Source organism: Sylvia atricapilla, chromosome Z, assembly GCF_009819655.1.
Source record: "Sylvia atricapilla isolate bSylAtr1 chromosome Z, bSylAtr1.pri, whole genome shotgun sequence".
Classification (NCBI taxonomy): domain Eukaryota; kingdom Metazoa; phylum Chordata; class Aves; order Passeriformes; family Sylviidae; genus Sylvia; species Sylvia atricapilla.
In genome coordinates this window covers 68,224,788-68,236,575 of record NC_089174.1, presented here as the reverse complement: position 1 = coordinate 68,236,575, position 11,788 = coordinate 68,224,788, and the positions used below count along the sequence as shown (strand labels likewise).

Here is an 11,788-nt window from a genome sequence, read left to right as displayed (position 1 = left end):
GAGCCGACCGAGGGTGCCCGAATTCCTCCCGAGTGTTGCCGAGTGTAACCCGAGTGTTGCCGAGTGTAAATCCGAGTATTGCCGAGTGTAAACCCGAGTGTTGCCGAGTGTACACCCGAGTGTTGCCGAGTGTAAACCGTGTGTTGCCGATTGTGACCCGAGTGCCGAGGGTTCCCGAGAGCTGCCCGAGCTTTGCCGAGCTTTGCCCGAGTGCTGACGATCCCTGCCGAGCGGCTGAGGGGAGCCGGGCCTGCAGTGGTGCCGGGCGGCGAGCGCGGCCTGTGCGGGTGGTGAGTGGGCCCGAGGCGGGAGCTGCGGAAAGTTTGCGGCCCTGTGCCCCTGATCCCTCGGGTGGAGCTATCCGTGTGCATGTCTGCGTTAGCGGCCGCAGGGCTGGGGGTGTCAGGGCTGTCCGTCTTCGCGGTCGCGGTCCTGGTCCTCACCGCCCTTACCTGTTTGGACCTGGGAGGAAGATGTATGTGTTTGTAAAGACACGGTTCTGCGTGTTTCCCCCCACACCTCCTGTATGTGTATGTATCTGTGTCCCCATTCCCCCTCAGTTACGTTGCCCAGCCCTCTCTCCGTGTCTCCGTGACAGCAGAAGGGGGATTGACTTTAAACTGGAAGATCCTACGTTTAGATTAATTATTAAGAAGAAAAGTTTTATTATGAGGATGGTGAGGCAGTGCCACAGGTTGCCCAGAGAAAATTGTAGTTGCATTATCCGTGGAAATCTTCAGTGCCAGGCTGGATGGAGTCCTGAGATATCTGGTGTGGTGGAAGGTGTCCTTGCCCATGGCAGTGGAATTGGAACAAGATGATCTTTAAAGACTCTGTCACCCCAAACCGTTCAGTGGTTCCTTGAATCCATGATTCTGTTGCCTTTTTTTGGCAGGTGTGCAGCAGGATTGTCCAAGCCATGATCGAAGTGTTGGCCAAGCTGGGCCGTGGGCCTGTGTTCCTGGCAGGGGAGGTGCTGGACTGTGTGATCACCTTCACCAACCCATTATCAGCCTCATCGACCTCTGCCAGCAGGTACAGGACCTTTGCCAGTCCATGCATGGAGCATCCAAATGTTGGAGCTGCCTGGGTCCCTCCAGAGGGAGCAGCCTACCCTCTCTCCTCACTCTGGAGTAGTAATCATGTCTGCACTGTGGGGCAATGGTGCCAGCTCAGCCCCTTGTGACTTCCCTACTTGAGACACTCCCTTAAGGAGGTCTTGCACCATCTCAATTTTGGGGGCAAAGCTGAGGTAATTATGCTGGGTTGTACCCCCGAGAAGTAGACAAGGAAAGAAGTATGCATTTAGAGATTCTTTGTCCCTCAGGTGAGCCCTCAGTGACACTGACTGGCAGAAAATGAAGCCAAACTGGCTGTAAAAGTGGGATATCTGGTCACGCCGGGGTGACAGTCCTACCGAGCAGCATCCAGGCAATGTCATTATTTCCTGAAATTGCGGAAGGAGCTCTCTTTTGTCTAGCAGTGCTTAATAGATCAACGTGATCTCTGCCTCCAGAGATGGCAGACAAAGAGGCGGGCATGAAAGGTGCACCTTCTGTGGCCACATTTTCTGTGGCCCAGCCTTTGAGCACTGCATCTCCCCTTAGCAGTGCTGAGGAAATGTGAGAAGCTGGGAGCTTCCCATACTGGCTCACAGGGAGTGACTGCATGTCACAAGTAATCACCCAAAGCCTTCATGTCCGCTGAGTGTGTGGCCTTTTCTGATTCTTTAGGTAGTGGAGACTGCTTTCTCATCTTGAGTCCTTCCTGGGGAGTGTCTGTTTCCAGCCTTATCAGGTTCAGCATGTTTTCATCACCAGTGTGATGTTCACACATGATTGTATTGGTGGGCTCACTTGCAGTGCCTGCAGTCTCAGCAGCAGAGAGCTTCTGTATTTATTGCCTTCCTTAATTTCCCATCTTCCTGTTTCCTTTTGACTGCTGAGTTCAGGTTTCAAATTCAGGTGTGGCATAAGTATCCAGCTTCTCAGACCTTTGCCTTGTGTGATAACAAGAGCTGTTTTGCCTGCTTCTGAAACATGTGGGAATGCGAGGTTACCAGGCGGCATGGTTTGAGGGGTTTGCAGTGCATTTATGAGAGCTTCATTTAATAATTCAAATGTGTTGTGATCTGTAGAAGACTGCCTCTTGAAAAAGAAAAATATTTAAAATAATAAGAAAAACTCCAGTCAGTCAGGTGGACAAGGCATGGCTATGTCAAATGAGTGGCAGCAGCAAGTACATTGGTGGTTTTGGAAAACAAAGCAGTGGGTTGCATAAAGGCAGGAGCCAGATCAAAGCACCATGACTGCCACAGGTAGATAGACCTGTCACAGCCTGGAAGGTTTTGGAGGTGACAGGTGGAGAGGCATAGAGGCCACATTTTGAGCACATGGACAGAATTGAAAGAAAGGCTGGAAATGAATTTGATAATGGAGTACAAGAAACAAATCACTTCTACCCTATCTACCCTCTATCTCTTCTAGAGGCTGCATGGAGCATGTCCCTTGTAGGCTACAGGAGTTGTGGGGAAGGTGGTGCTGCAGGGAAGTGATCTCAGCACCAGTGCAGGATCCTCCACTGCTGAACAAGCACCAGCTGAACAAGCCGGCTCTGCTGGCAGGAAGGGACATGCAAATTTTGTTTGGATATCTGGCTAGAAAAAAAGAAAACAATCCGGTGGCGTATCGTAAAGCAGTACTGAAAAAGAAAGAAAAAATACTCAAAATACAGTGTTTGAAGGTACTGGAATCATTCTAAGCTTATATAAAAATAGGAAACATTGCCTCAAGCAAGAGCAGTTCTCTGCTTTCAAATAACAGATACCTTAAAACAAAAATAAACATATGGCAGCCCTGAGGAAAAGCTATGCTGGTACTTTTAAAAATGCAGAATTACAGCTGTAGGGCTCAAAGCAACTAGGTATTGTAACTGAGGTGTGTTTGGATAAGGGCAGCCAGCACATACAAAAGATCAAATAGTGCATCGTTAGTTAGCTGACACAAATACAGCACACCTTTTTCCCTGGTTCATCTAGATCTTTAACAGCTCTGATGTGTCACACAGAGGGACACCTGTGGGCCACAGAAAATCCCTCTGCCATCTAAAGCTCTGGTGTTGGTGCTTCCTAATCATATCATGATATTAGAAAACACCAGAGGAACTATTCACTGGCTAGACTGTAGAGACTGCTATGGAAATAAAAATAGAGGAGTGATTTGGAAACTGAAAGGTGTCACTAGTACAATGGGAAGTGCCCTATGGAATGGCTGATGTCGCAGCAGAGTCCAAAACATGGGACTGTTTTTTGTGCTGGATGCATGGCCCTACATTAATTCCTGTGGCTGCGCAGAGAGGGGTCAGAATTATGTGTTTACCTCCTCTGTTGCCGTCAGCAAAGTCCTTGCATAAGGAGAAGTAAGTAGGTCTTAATGAAAGACCCATAAACATCCTTCTTTGGTCTAGCATAAACAGCAACTGATGTTGTTGTTGGGGATGGTACTGTGAGGCCGGAGGGAGCTTGTCTGTGCCTACCTGCCCTGAGGAGTGTTGAGCTTGGGGCATGTCTGTGCTGTGGACAGGGGCAGCTGAGCCCAGGCTGCAGGAATTTGTTGCTTTAGAATTTGCCTACTTCCTTAATGGTTGTGTTGCTACCAGAGTGCTGCTCTGTGTGTCACCTCTGGCTTGGGATTTAACTCTTCATGGCTGAGTGTCCTCTGCCAGGGCCCACATGCAGCAGCTTGAGGTGTCCTCCCAAGACTGCAGTGAGTGGCTAGTCACAATCTGTGGATGATGAGAAAGATGAACAAATGAGTAAGGCTTTGGGCTGGACCTTGGAACATTTGACCTCAGCATGTTTGCTGAAAGATGCCTGTGAAGTTTTGTACATGCCACATTGTCTCTTTGTCCTCATGGAAGGGGACAGGGGCTGCTGACCTCTGCTGCCTGTTGTCCTCTGCCATGAATGTACAGCATGTTTCCTGGGGCAGATGTGTTTTCTTGTGCCATGTCAGTGCTGTGCCGATGGTGTTGTGGCTCAGACTGCAATTTTTCCTGCTTAAAAAGAGTCCTTGGGCCACAGAGCCAGGCTTTGGGTGAAGCTGTTGTCAAGCTTCAAGCCCAAGGCTTGTTTGGAAGGGGACTGTGAGAGTGGCTTCAGTGACAGTGAAGCAAGGCCTTCTTCCTTCCCGACAAGCAGCCCTGCATGAAGCTGAGCAGACAGAGTTGCTTTTCTCCCAGTTCCTGCCTGCTGTAATTCAGGTTTAAAGCAGAGATATGGGTGTTGTTCTTTGCTTTCAGTGAGATGCTGGCATGGGCCAGCGCCCAGATCCACTGCCAATTTCACGCCAGCGAGAACCGGGTAGCGCTCCCTCCCTCTGATGGCAGCAAGCATGATGTGCAGGCAGAGAATGAGACCGTCTTTGTCCCCAACAGAGGTGAGTGCCACTCCTACCTGTCACCCGGGTAGGGACAGTGAGAGCACAGTGGGCAGGAGTCAAGCAGACCATCATGTGTGTGTCTTGATGCAGCATGCATAGAAATGAATCGAAGTTTGTGTTGCTTTCCTGGCAATGGATGTTGTGAGACCTTGTTAATACTGAAATCACAGTGACACTAGCTTGGATTGAAACATGACAGTTGTTTGTCCAGCTGCAGTGGCAATGTCTCATGATATGACCAGCGCAAGAGATGTTTCTTCATTGGCTCTCTTCTCCCTGTTCCTTCCCATGGAGATAAAGCTTGACCTGAATACAGCCTGAGGCTGTGCAGCATTCACAAGTGTATGTTTCTTATTCTCTTCCAGGAGAGCGAGGTCAGTGTATCCTGTCCACCCCACCAAAGATCCTCTTCTGTGACTTGCGACTGGATCCTGGGGAGTCCAAGTCCTGTGAGTCTTGTCTTCTCTTCCCCTGTTCACAGAGTTCATCTCTGGGGAGCTCTGCTTTCAAAACTGGCTTTGCAGACCTGAGTGCTGCAAGTGTGAGATCCTGATGCTCATGAAAGGCAGGGTGCTTTGGTTGGAGTGTGAGTGCTGAGGAGCCACTCCTCAGCAGCAGAACATCCAGAGTCTGTTCTCTGCTGTGCTAGGGCTGTGTACTGCACTGTGTCCCTCAGTCCTGCCCCTGGCCTGTGGCCTTTGCTGCATGTCCACTGTGTAGGTGCAAAGCATAAAATTTTTGAAATACCTGGTTACAGCAGGAGGAATGACTACACACACCTGCATTTCCTTGCTTTTATTTCTTCAGTCATACTGGAGTATTCTTGGAATTTTGAGTACTGGGGTATTCTTGGTGTCCTCCAAAGATTTGTCCTTCCTCTTCAGGTTGTAGCTGTCCTGGAGATAATAGTCTTCTTGATGTTGTAGTTTTCCTGCTGTGAAAGTGAGCACTGCTCATCTTCTCTGCTCAAAGCTCTCCAATAGATAGCTGTGGAAACAGCTGAGTATGTGCTGTTCACTCTTAGCTGTATGACCCAGCTTGTTCAGGTTGTGTCAGATAGCCTTTGCATTCCAGTGGCCTGTGATTAGCAGCAGTGATGTTAGTCCTCTCAGGCTGTGCATGGAGAGCTTTGTTATTGTCCCAGGGATCTGCTGGGAATGGTTGATGAATATCTCTCACATTGCAGAGCACAGGGCGAGGAGAAATGGTTCCTATTCTGGGGGAGGCTCTGCTGGATCACTGAGCTCTGCAGAGCTGGAAGCGAAGCTGCAAGTGAGACCAGGCAGCCGCAGGGTTGTGACATGGCTGGTTTTGAAGCTGGTGTCTCCTGCCTTTCTGGCCTTGGAGGGGCCTGACTGGAAGGAAAGGTGGACCTGGTGGCGTGGCATGGCTTGGTGATTACTGGGGTGGGGCTGTGCCATGTTGGTGCTGTGCCCCTAAACTTCAGAGCCTGCTGTCTGAAGACATATGGTTATTCATTTATTTTTCTACAGCAGCATCTTAGGGAAAGGAGCTGGCCATGCCAGCTGGAAGGAGGAGGAGGCAGATACCTTAGTTGGCCAGAGGCTCACCTAGATTCTCCTGTGTTCCTTGGTGCTTGAAGTTTTGGGGCTGGAGCATCGATTCCCTGGAAGCAGAGGGAAGTCCCTTTTTCTGGCATACTTTAGGCAGGTTGGGCAGTTTCTGGAATAACAGATCAATGACGGCAGCCCAAGTTCCAGGTGGCTGGGATGAATTGAGGGATTGACTGTTCACTGGCTTAACAGGCAGAAGCTGTTCAACCCCCAGCTAAGCTAGGGATTGTCTGTCCTTTCCAGTGACGTTGAGGTGTGTGTGTGTCCTCTCTGCCTCTGGGTGGGACTGGCACAAGTAGGCTGCATCTGCCTGCTTCTTGGATGCAGATCCTCTGGAAGGACACAAACTCTTCTATTCTTCAAGGTTCCTTGGCTGTACAGTACAGCCTTGGAACTGTGAACCCCTTGGCTGTGTGATGCACCTGTTTCATGCATGTGATGTGGCTGCATGTGGTGCTGCTTTTTTAGCACTGAAATCCCTGCATCACAGTTCTGGTATCATTTGCTGTCAGGCTATTCACACCGATCCCATCAGCCTGTGGTGCTGCTTCTCTCATGCAAGACTGCAGCTGGCACGCTTGCAGACCATTCCTGGGGTCTCCTGCCAGCTCCAGGGAGGGAGAGTTAAGGCTATGTGGGTGTGTATCTTAATTCTTTATTTCCTGTTTTTCAGAAGTCTTGAGTTTTGCTACGCAGTTTGGGAATGGGGGAAAAAACCAAACCAGAAAACCCAAGAAATCTTAATTCTGCTTCAGCAATATACCATATTACTAAATGGCAGCCAGAGCTGGCACATACAGCTGAGGTTGTGTCAGACTGTCTCTTGATAAAAGGACTTGTTTTCATTTGCTGACCAACTTATTCCCCAATACCTTACTCTGGTTGTGGTGTCTATGTGTCGAAGTTGACTCATCTTCCAGCCCTTTGACACATGGTGCAGCCTGAGCTTTTTAAATTTGTCACTGTGAAGCTTTTTCTCAAGTCCTCAAATCATTTCTGTGGCTGTTTTGCCTCTGCTCTGGTTTTGTACACCTTTAAATATTTGGTAGATCACAGAGAGAGGAGGAAATGGGAGCAGCCTGGACACAAGCCAGAAGGCAAGCCAGAGGGCACAGTGGATGGGTAAGGAAGGCATCTGTAGCAACAGGAATGTGCTTCCTTCTGGGATAAGCATGGAAACTGGGACTTCCTGAGTCTTGGCATTCCTGTGCCAGGTAGCAAACTGTCCATCCTCCTCTGACTATGGTGGTCTCTGCTGAGATTATCCTCACTGGGTATGAAGGTCTTTGTGAGCACTCTCTTTGAGTCTGATAGGGGGATTACAGAAGTCTGCTTCTTTCCTTGGAAATACCTGATTTTCCTCCCTGTTAGGATAGTTCTCTGCTCTATCTGCACCCTGGTCCAGAAAGAGAGGCTTGTGTTTTAAGGTGTGACATCCTGTCGATACTACACACTAGCACAGGCTTTTTTCTTCCTTCCAGTCCTGTTATTTTAAATTCAGAAGTTATATTTAAAATGTAACCCTAACTTTTAATCTAAGCCTCAACATTCAGTGTGTGCCAGACATGGGGAAGGATCTGTGGTTTCAGAGCAGGATGCTGCCCTTCCTCTGGCAGGGTGTATTTGCATGACGGTGGGCAAGCCAGAGAGGTGGAGACTTTCCACAGTTCGCTGTTTGTGTCTTGTTACAGAGCGTGTGGTTTGGGAAAGCTGCAGAAGCGTTCACACTGTGTCAAGAGGCATTGGGGTTTGTGTGGTGGCCAAGGGGCTCTAGGAGGGCTGAATGTAGTGAAAGCCAGGCCCCAGTGTCTCAGAGCCCTCAGAGTCAAAGGCTTTGTGGTCTAAGTCACCAGCTTGTCAAGGGGGACAAACCACAGATTGTTGTGAAGGTCTCAGAATCGTTTCTTAATCATTTAGCTGCAGTCTTTCAAAAACTAGGAGGAAACTAACTTGTTGCTGAGTTTGAGGATTTATGTAAAGCAAAAGCAAAAGAGGCATGAAGTACTGATCAATACCCACATGGGGCAGGGCCTGGAAGAGGCTGTGCTGTGAGAGCACTGAGCAAAGGAGTGCACAAAGGCAAATTCGGGTTGAACTCGTGATGAATAAGTTTAGCTCTTGTGGTTGTATTCCTGGATTTTACGTATTTCACATTCTTTGGAGACAGAGTTTGTGTGCATGGTTGTATGTGCTGGAAGCAATATCTGGATGATGGTCCTTGTGATGTGAGGAGTAGTGTGCCTGGTGCAGGGGAGCCAGGTTGTGTTTGGCCACTGGAGGAAAGAGGAGACAGCAGAAAACACCAGGCGCTGTCCCTAGCTCAGCACTGCTGATTGTAACATTTGGTGCAGGGAGCCTGCACACAGCAGCTGCAGGATCTTCCCTCTGGCCTTAGAAAACAAATTTTCTGCACCCCTTGCAGATTCATACTGTGAGACACTGCCGGTTGATGGTCCCCCGTCTTTTCGGGGACAATCTGTGAAGTATGTGTACAAGCTGACCATTGGCTGCCAGCGTGTCAACTCCCCCATCAAGCTCCTGCGCGTGCCCTTCCGTGTCCTCGTGCTGCACGGTAAGGCCACACACTGCCCTCCCTGCATGGCAAGCCGGGCTGCACCCTGCCCTGCTGATACTCTCACCTTCTTCCCAGGGCTCAAGGATTACCAGTTCCCACAGGATGAGGCTGTTGCACCCTCAAACCCCTTTCTGGAGGAGGAGGAGGGCTTGAAGAAAGATTCTCGCCTGGCAGACCTAGCGACAGAACTGCTCATGGTGGCCACCTCCCGACGCAGCCTGCGTAGGTCATATTCCCTGCTCAAACTTGCTGTCCTTCCTAAGAAGCTGGGCATGGAAGACATCTCTGGGCCAGCTGCAGAATATCTCTCACTGACAAAGTGAATCTCCAGCTATGGTTGTGCATCAGCTCTATAAGGGCCTGTTTGGGTCAGGATGTACTTCAGCCCAAGAGACCCTCTGCCCAGCACATCACAGTCAGTGTAGGGTTTGCCCTTGCTCACTGCAGAAATTTCCAAAAAAATACCACCTCGAGGGACTGTCCTTTACACACAAACAGGAGGCTTGGGGTCATGTCATTAACCCAGGGCACTGCACATAGCAGAGCTTTGTCCTGCCACAACCCTTACCCTTCTTCTTGCTCCACAGACCTGTATAACATCAGCAACACTCGTGGGAAGGTGGGGACGTTCTGCATCTTTAAGACTGTGTATAAGATCGGAGAGGATGTCATTGGAACCTTCAACTTCTCAGAAGGAGACATCCCATGTCTGCAGGTCATTGCTGTCTCTGGGATTACTGGGGAGAAGCAGGGGTTTAGGCTGAGGGGTGGGGGAGAAGGGATTGGGGTGGCACTGGGCTGTGAGGGTTTCTAGTGGGACCCAGCTGGGATCTCCTTGGAATGTGAAGGGGACAGTGGTCCAGCCCTAAGCTCATCTGGGAAATCGAGCCCACAGGGTTTGCATGAGGTGTGTATGAGGTTGTGAAAGCAAGCACACTACCAATCGCCCTGCAGTTCTCAGTGAGCCTGCAGACAGAGGAGAGCATCCAGGAGGAATTCCAGCGCCGGCGCGGGCAGCCTGTCTCCTTCACTGTGCACGCCCGCCATCAGGAGTCCTGCCTGCACACAGCACAGAGCAGCTTCAGTCTGCCCATCCCGCTCAGCTCAACACCAGGATTCACCACCAATGTTGGTTAGTACCCACCACAGAAGGGCCCCACCCCTGCTTGTCTCTGCAGGAGGACTGTGATGTCCTCAGCCCTGCCCTTACTCAGCAGAGATGTTTCCTTTGGGAGTGAGTTGGGTCATTTGCTCTCCCCTTGCCAGGACAGACTGCTGAGACAACTGCTGTCCATGGCTCTTCTGGGTGTTAAGTGCTGACCACCCTCTTGCCCACAGTGTCCCTGAAATGGAGGCTGCACTTTGAGTTTGTGACTTCTGGGGAGTCAACGGGGACTTGCTTGGTTCGTGGGAGCCAGTCAGAAGCTGTCACCTGGACTGGGGTGGAGCAGATGGAAGTGGACACCTTCAGCTGGGACTTGCCCATCAAAGTTCTTCCCACCAACCCCATCTTGGCTTCCTATGTATCTCAGTTCTCCAGCACTAACTCCATCACCATCTGAAGTAGGAAGAGGTTGTTGGCCTGCAGAGCTGGTGTGCAGAGCATGTGCCACCAGTGGGAATGGCAGGCAGGACTGTCACCAGTGTGCTGTGGTGCACCTATCCCAGTGTCCCCTTGGATTCATCTGTGATGCCCAGGTGGGCATCAGGCATATCTGTCCTGTCTGCGCGTGCAAGAACACTGCTTTATGCAGTCTTGTGCTGTGGCTCTCAGCTGGAGCTGGACCCTTCCTGCCTGGGTGAAGGTGCAAGTCCCAGCACTCAGCAAAGAGAAATCTGCCTTCTCAGGGAATCGCTGATGTGCCTTTATCCTATACGGGGCTTCCAAGAAGGAAAGGCCCAGCCCAGGGAGGGGAGAGAGGAGCTCATCCAGTGAAGCTTCATATCACCCTTGGGTGAAGGCTGTGCCCTTACAGAGACCCGACAAGCAGAGGTCTGTCAAGCATAGTAGCCACCTGGGTGAGAGCATGCTCCCCTGCCCTGGCATGTGTCCTGCATCTTGGATGTCCAACACATCCCACACAGTCCAGTGCCCCAGCCACCCCAGTCTGGAGGAGGCAGGTCCTGGCAGGCCAGCCCTATGCTGCTGGCCTCTGCTGGTGACCAGGATGCAGGCCCATGCTGTGTCAGTATGATCGTGATGATGCAAAACTGAGCAGCACTGAGGTCCTGGGCTGTTGTCTGCCTGAGCTCCTGGGTGTGAAGGCATCCTGCTGGTCTTTGGATCCCTGGGGGGCTGTAAGGAATGCATGCTGTGCATCCAAGAGTTGGCATGGAGATCTGTCTCCCTGCTCAACAGCCAGCTTCCCATTTTTACTAAGCCTTCCAATGAGCTTTCCTCTTTGCATGGTAATGTAGTAAACATATGAGTGTGCAAAACTCAGCTTTTTGGAGCCTTATTCCTACATTATTCCCAGTGCTGGACATATCCTACCTTCTACAGCAGTCACAGGCTGGAGACTTCTTTGTTCAGTATCTTTATTGCAAGAACAGAAACATCTAACAAGGCTCTGCACAACACAGGCATGGCACCAGCTGGGGCAACTGCCAGGGTGGCTGCCTCCACCCTGGCACTTGGATTGCTTCTGGTTCCTGAACCCTCCCCGCCCTGCTCCCTTGCCAGTGGGGATGGGGATCTCCCCTGGGGACATCCTGTTCTGCCACCCACCCTGGGCTGGCTCTGTTGTAGTGTTGCCCAGGGCTGGCCTACAGTGCCAGGGATCCCGGGAGCTTTTGGAGTGGGGGGCATTAGTGGTTCCAGAGGTGGGTTGTGTCCCTCGCACTCCGGGAGCAGAGAAGGGGCTGTACAGGGTGGTGGGGATGCTGCACGATGTGCTATGGTGACCCCAGAAAGCTCCCCACGGTGCATAAGAGTAGAGGTCTAGGAGGGAGTAGGGAGCTGCTTTGCTTGGGGCTGGATATCGGAATGCAGGACTGCCATGGAGCAGGCTGATTTAGTCCTGCAGCCTTCTTTTAGTCACTGAAGGTTTTCTGCCCACCTGGGAGGATATCCTGTAGGATCTCCATTTCCACGGTGTGCAGATCATCTCACAGGGAGGACGCCCTGATTCAGGAAGCTGAAGGCAGAATCAAAGCTTGGTACCATGGTGTGTGGATAGTGGTTTCCCTCGAAGGTGCCA

General features: G+C 50.9%; 1 protein-coding gene across 3 annotated transcripts; it reads left to right on the top strand.

Annotated features, from left to right (window-relative positions):
• Positions 1 to 142: 142 nt before the first annotated feature.
• On the top strand, positions 143 to 11,027 carry RGP1 (RGP1 homolog, RAB6A GEF complex partner 1). Of its 3 annotated transcripts, XM_066339628.1 has the most exons (9): positions 146 to 290; positions 896 to 1,035; positions 4,300 to 4,436; positions 4,805 to 4,888; positions 8,436 to 8,585; positions 8,664 to 8,810; positions 9,176 to 9,303; positions 9,543 to 9,720; positions 9,927 to 11,027. In XM_066339628.1, the coding sequence occupies exons 2-9, from the start codon at positions 920 to 922 to the stop codon at positions 10,148 to 10,150; spliced, it is 1,164 nt and encodes a 387-aa protein (XP_066195725.1). In that variant the 5' UTR covers positions 146 to 290; positions 896 to 919; the 3' UTR covers positions 10,151 to 11,027. The 3 variants fall into 3 exon arrangements, with proteins under 3 accessions (XP_066195723.1, XP_066195725.1, XP_066195724.1); XM_066339626.1 differs by having other exon boundaries at positions 143 to 290; positions 8,436 to 8,810; XM_066339627.1 differs by lacking the exon at positions 146 to 290 and adding an exon at positions 294 to 365 and having other exon boundaries at positions 8,436 to 8,810.
• The last annotated feature ends 761 nt before the right edge of the window (positions 11,028 to 11,788 follow it).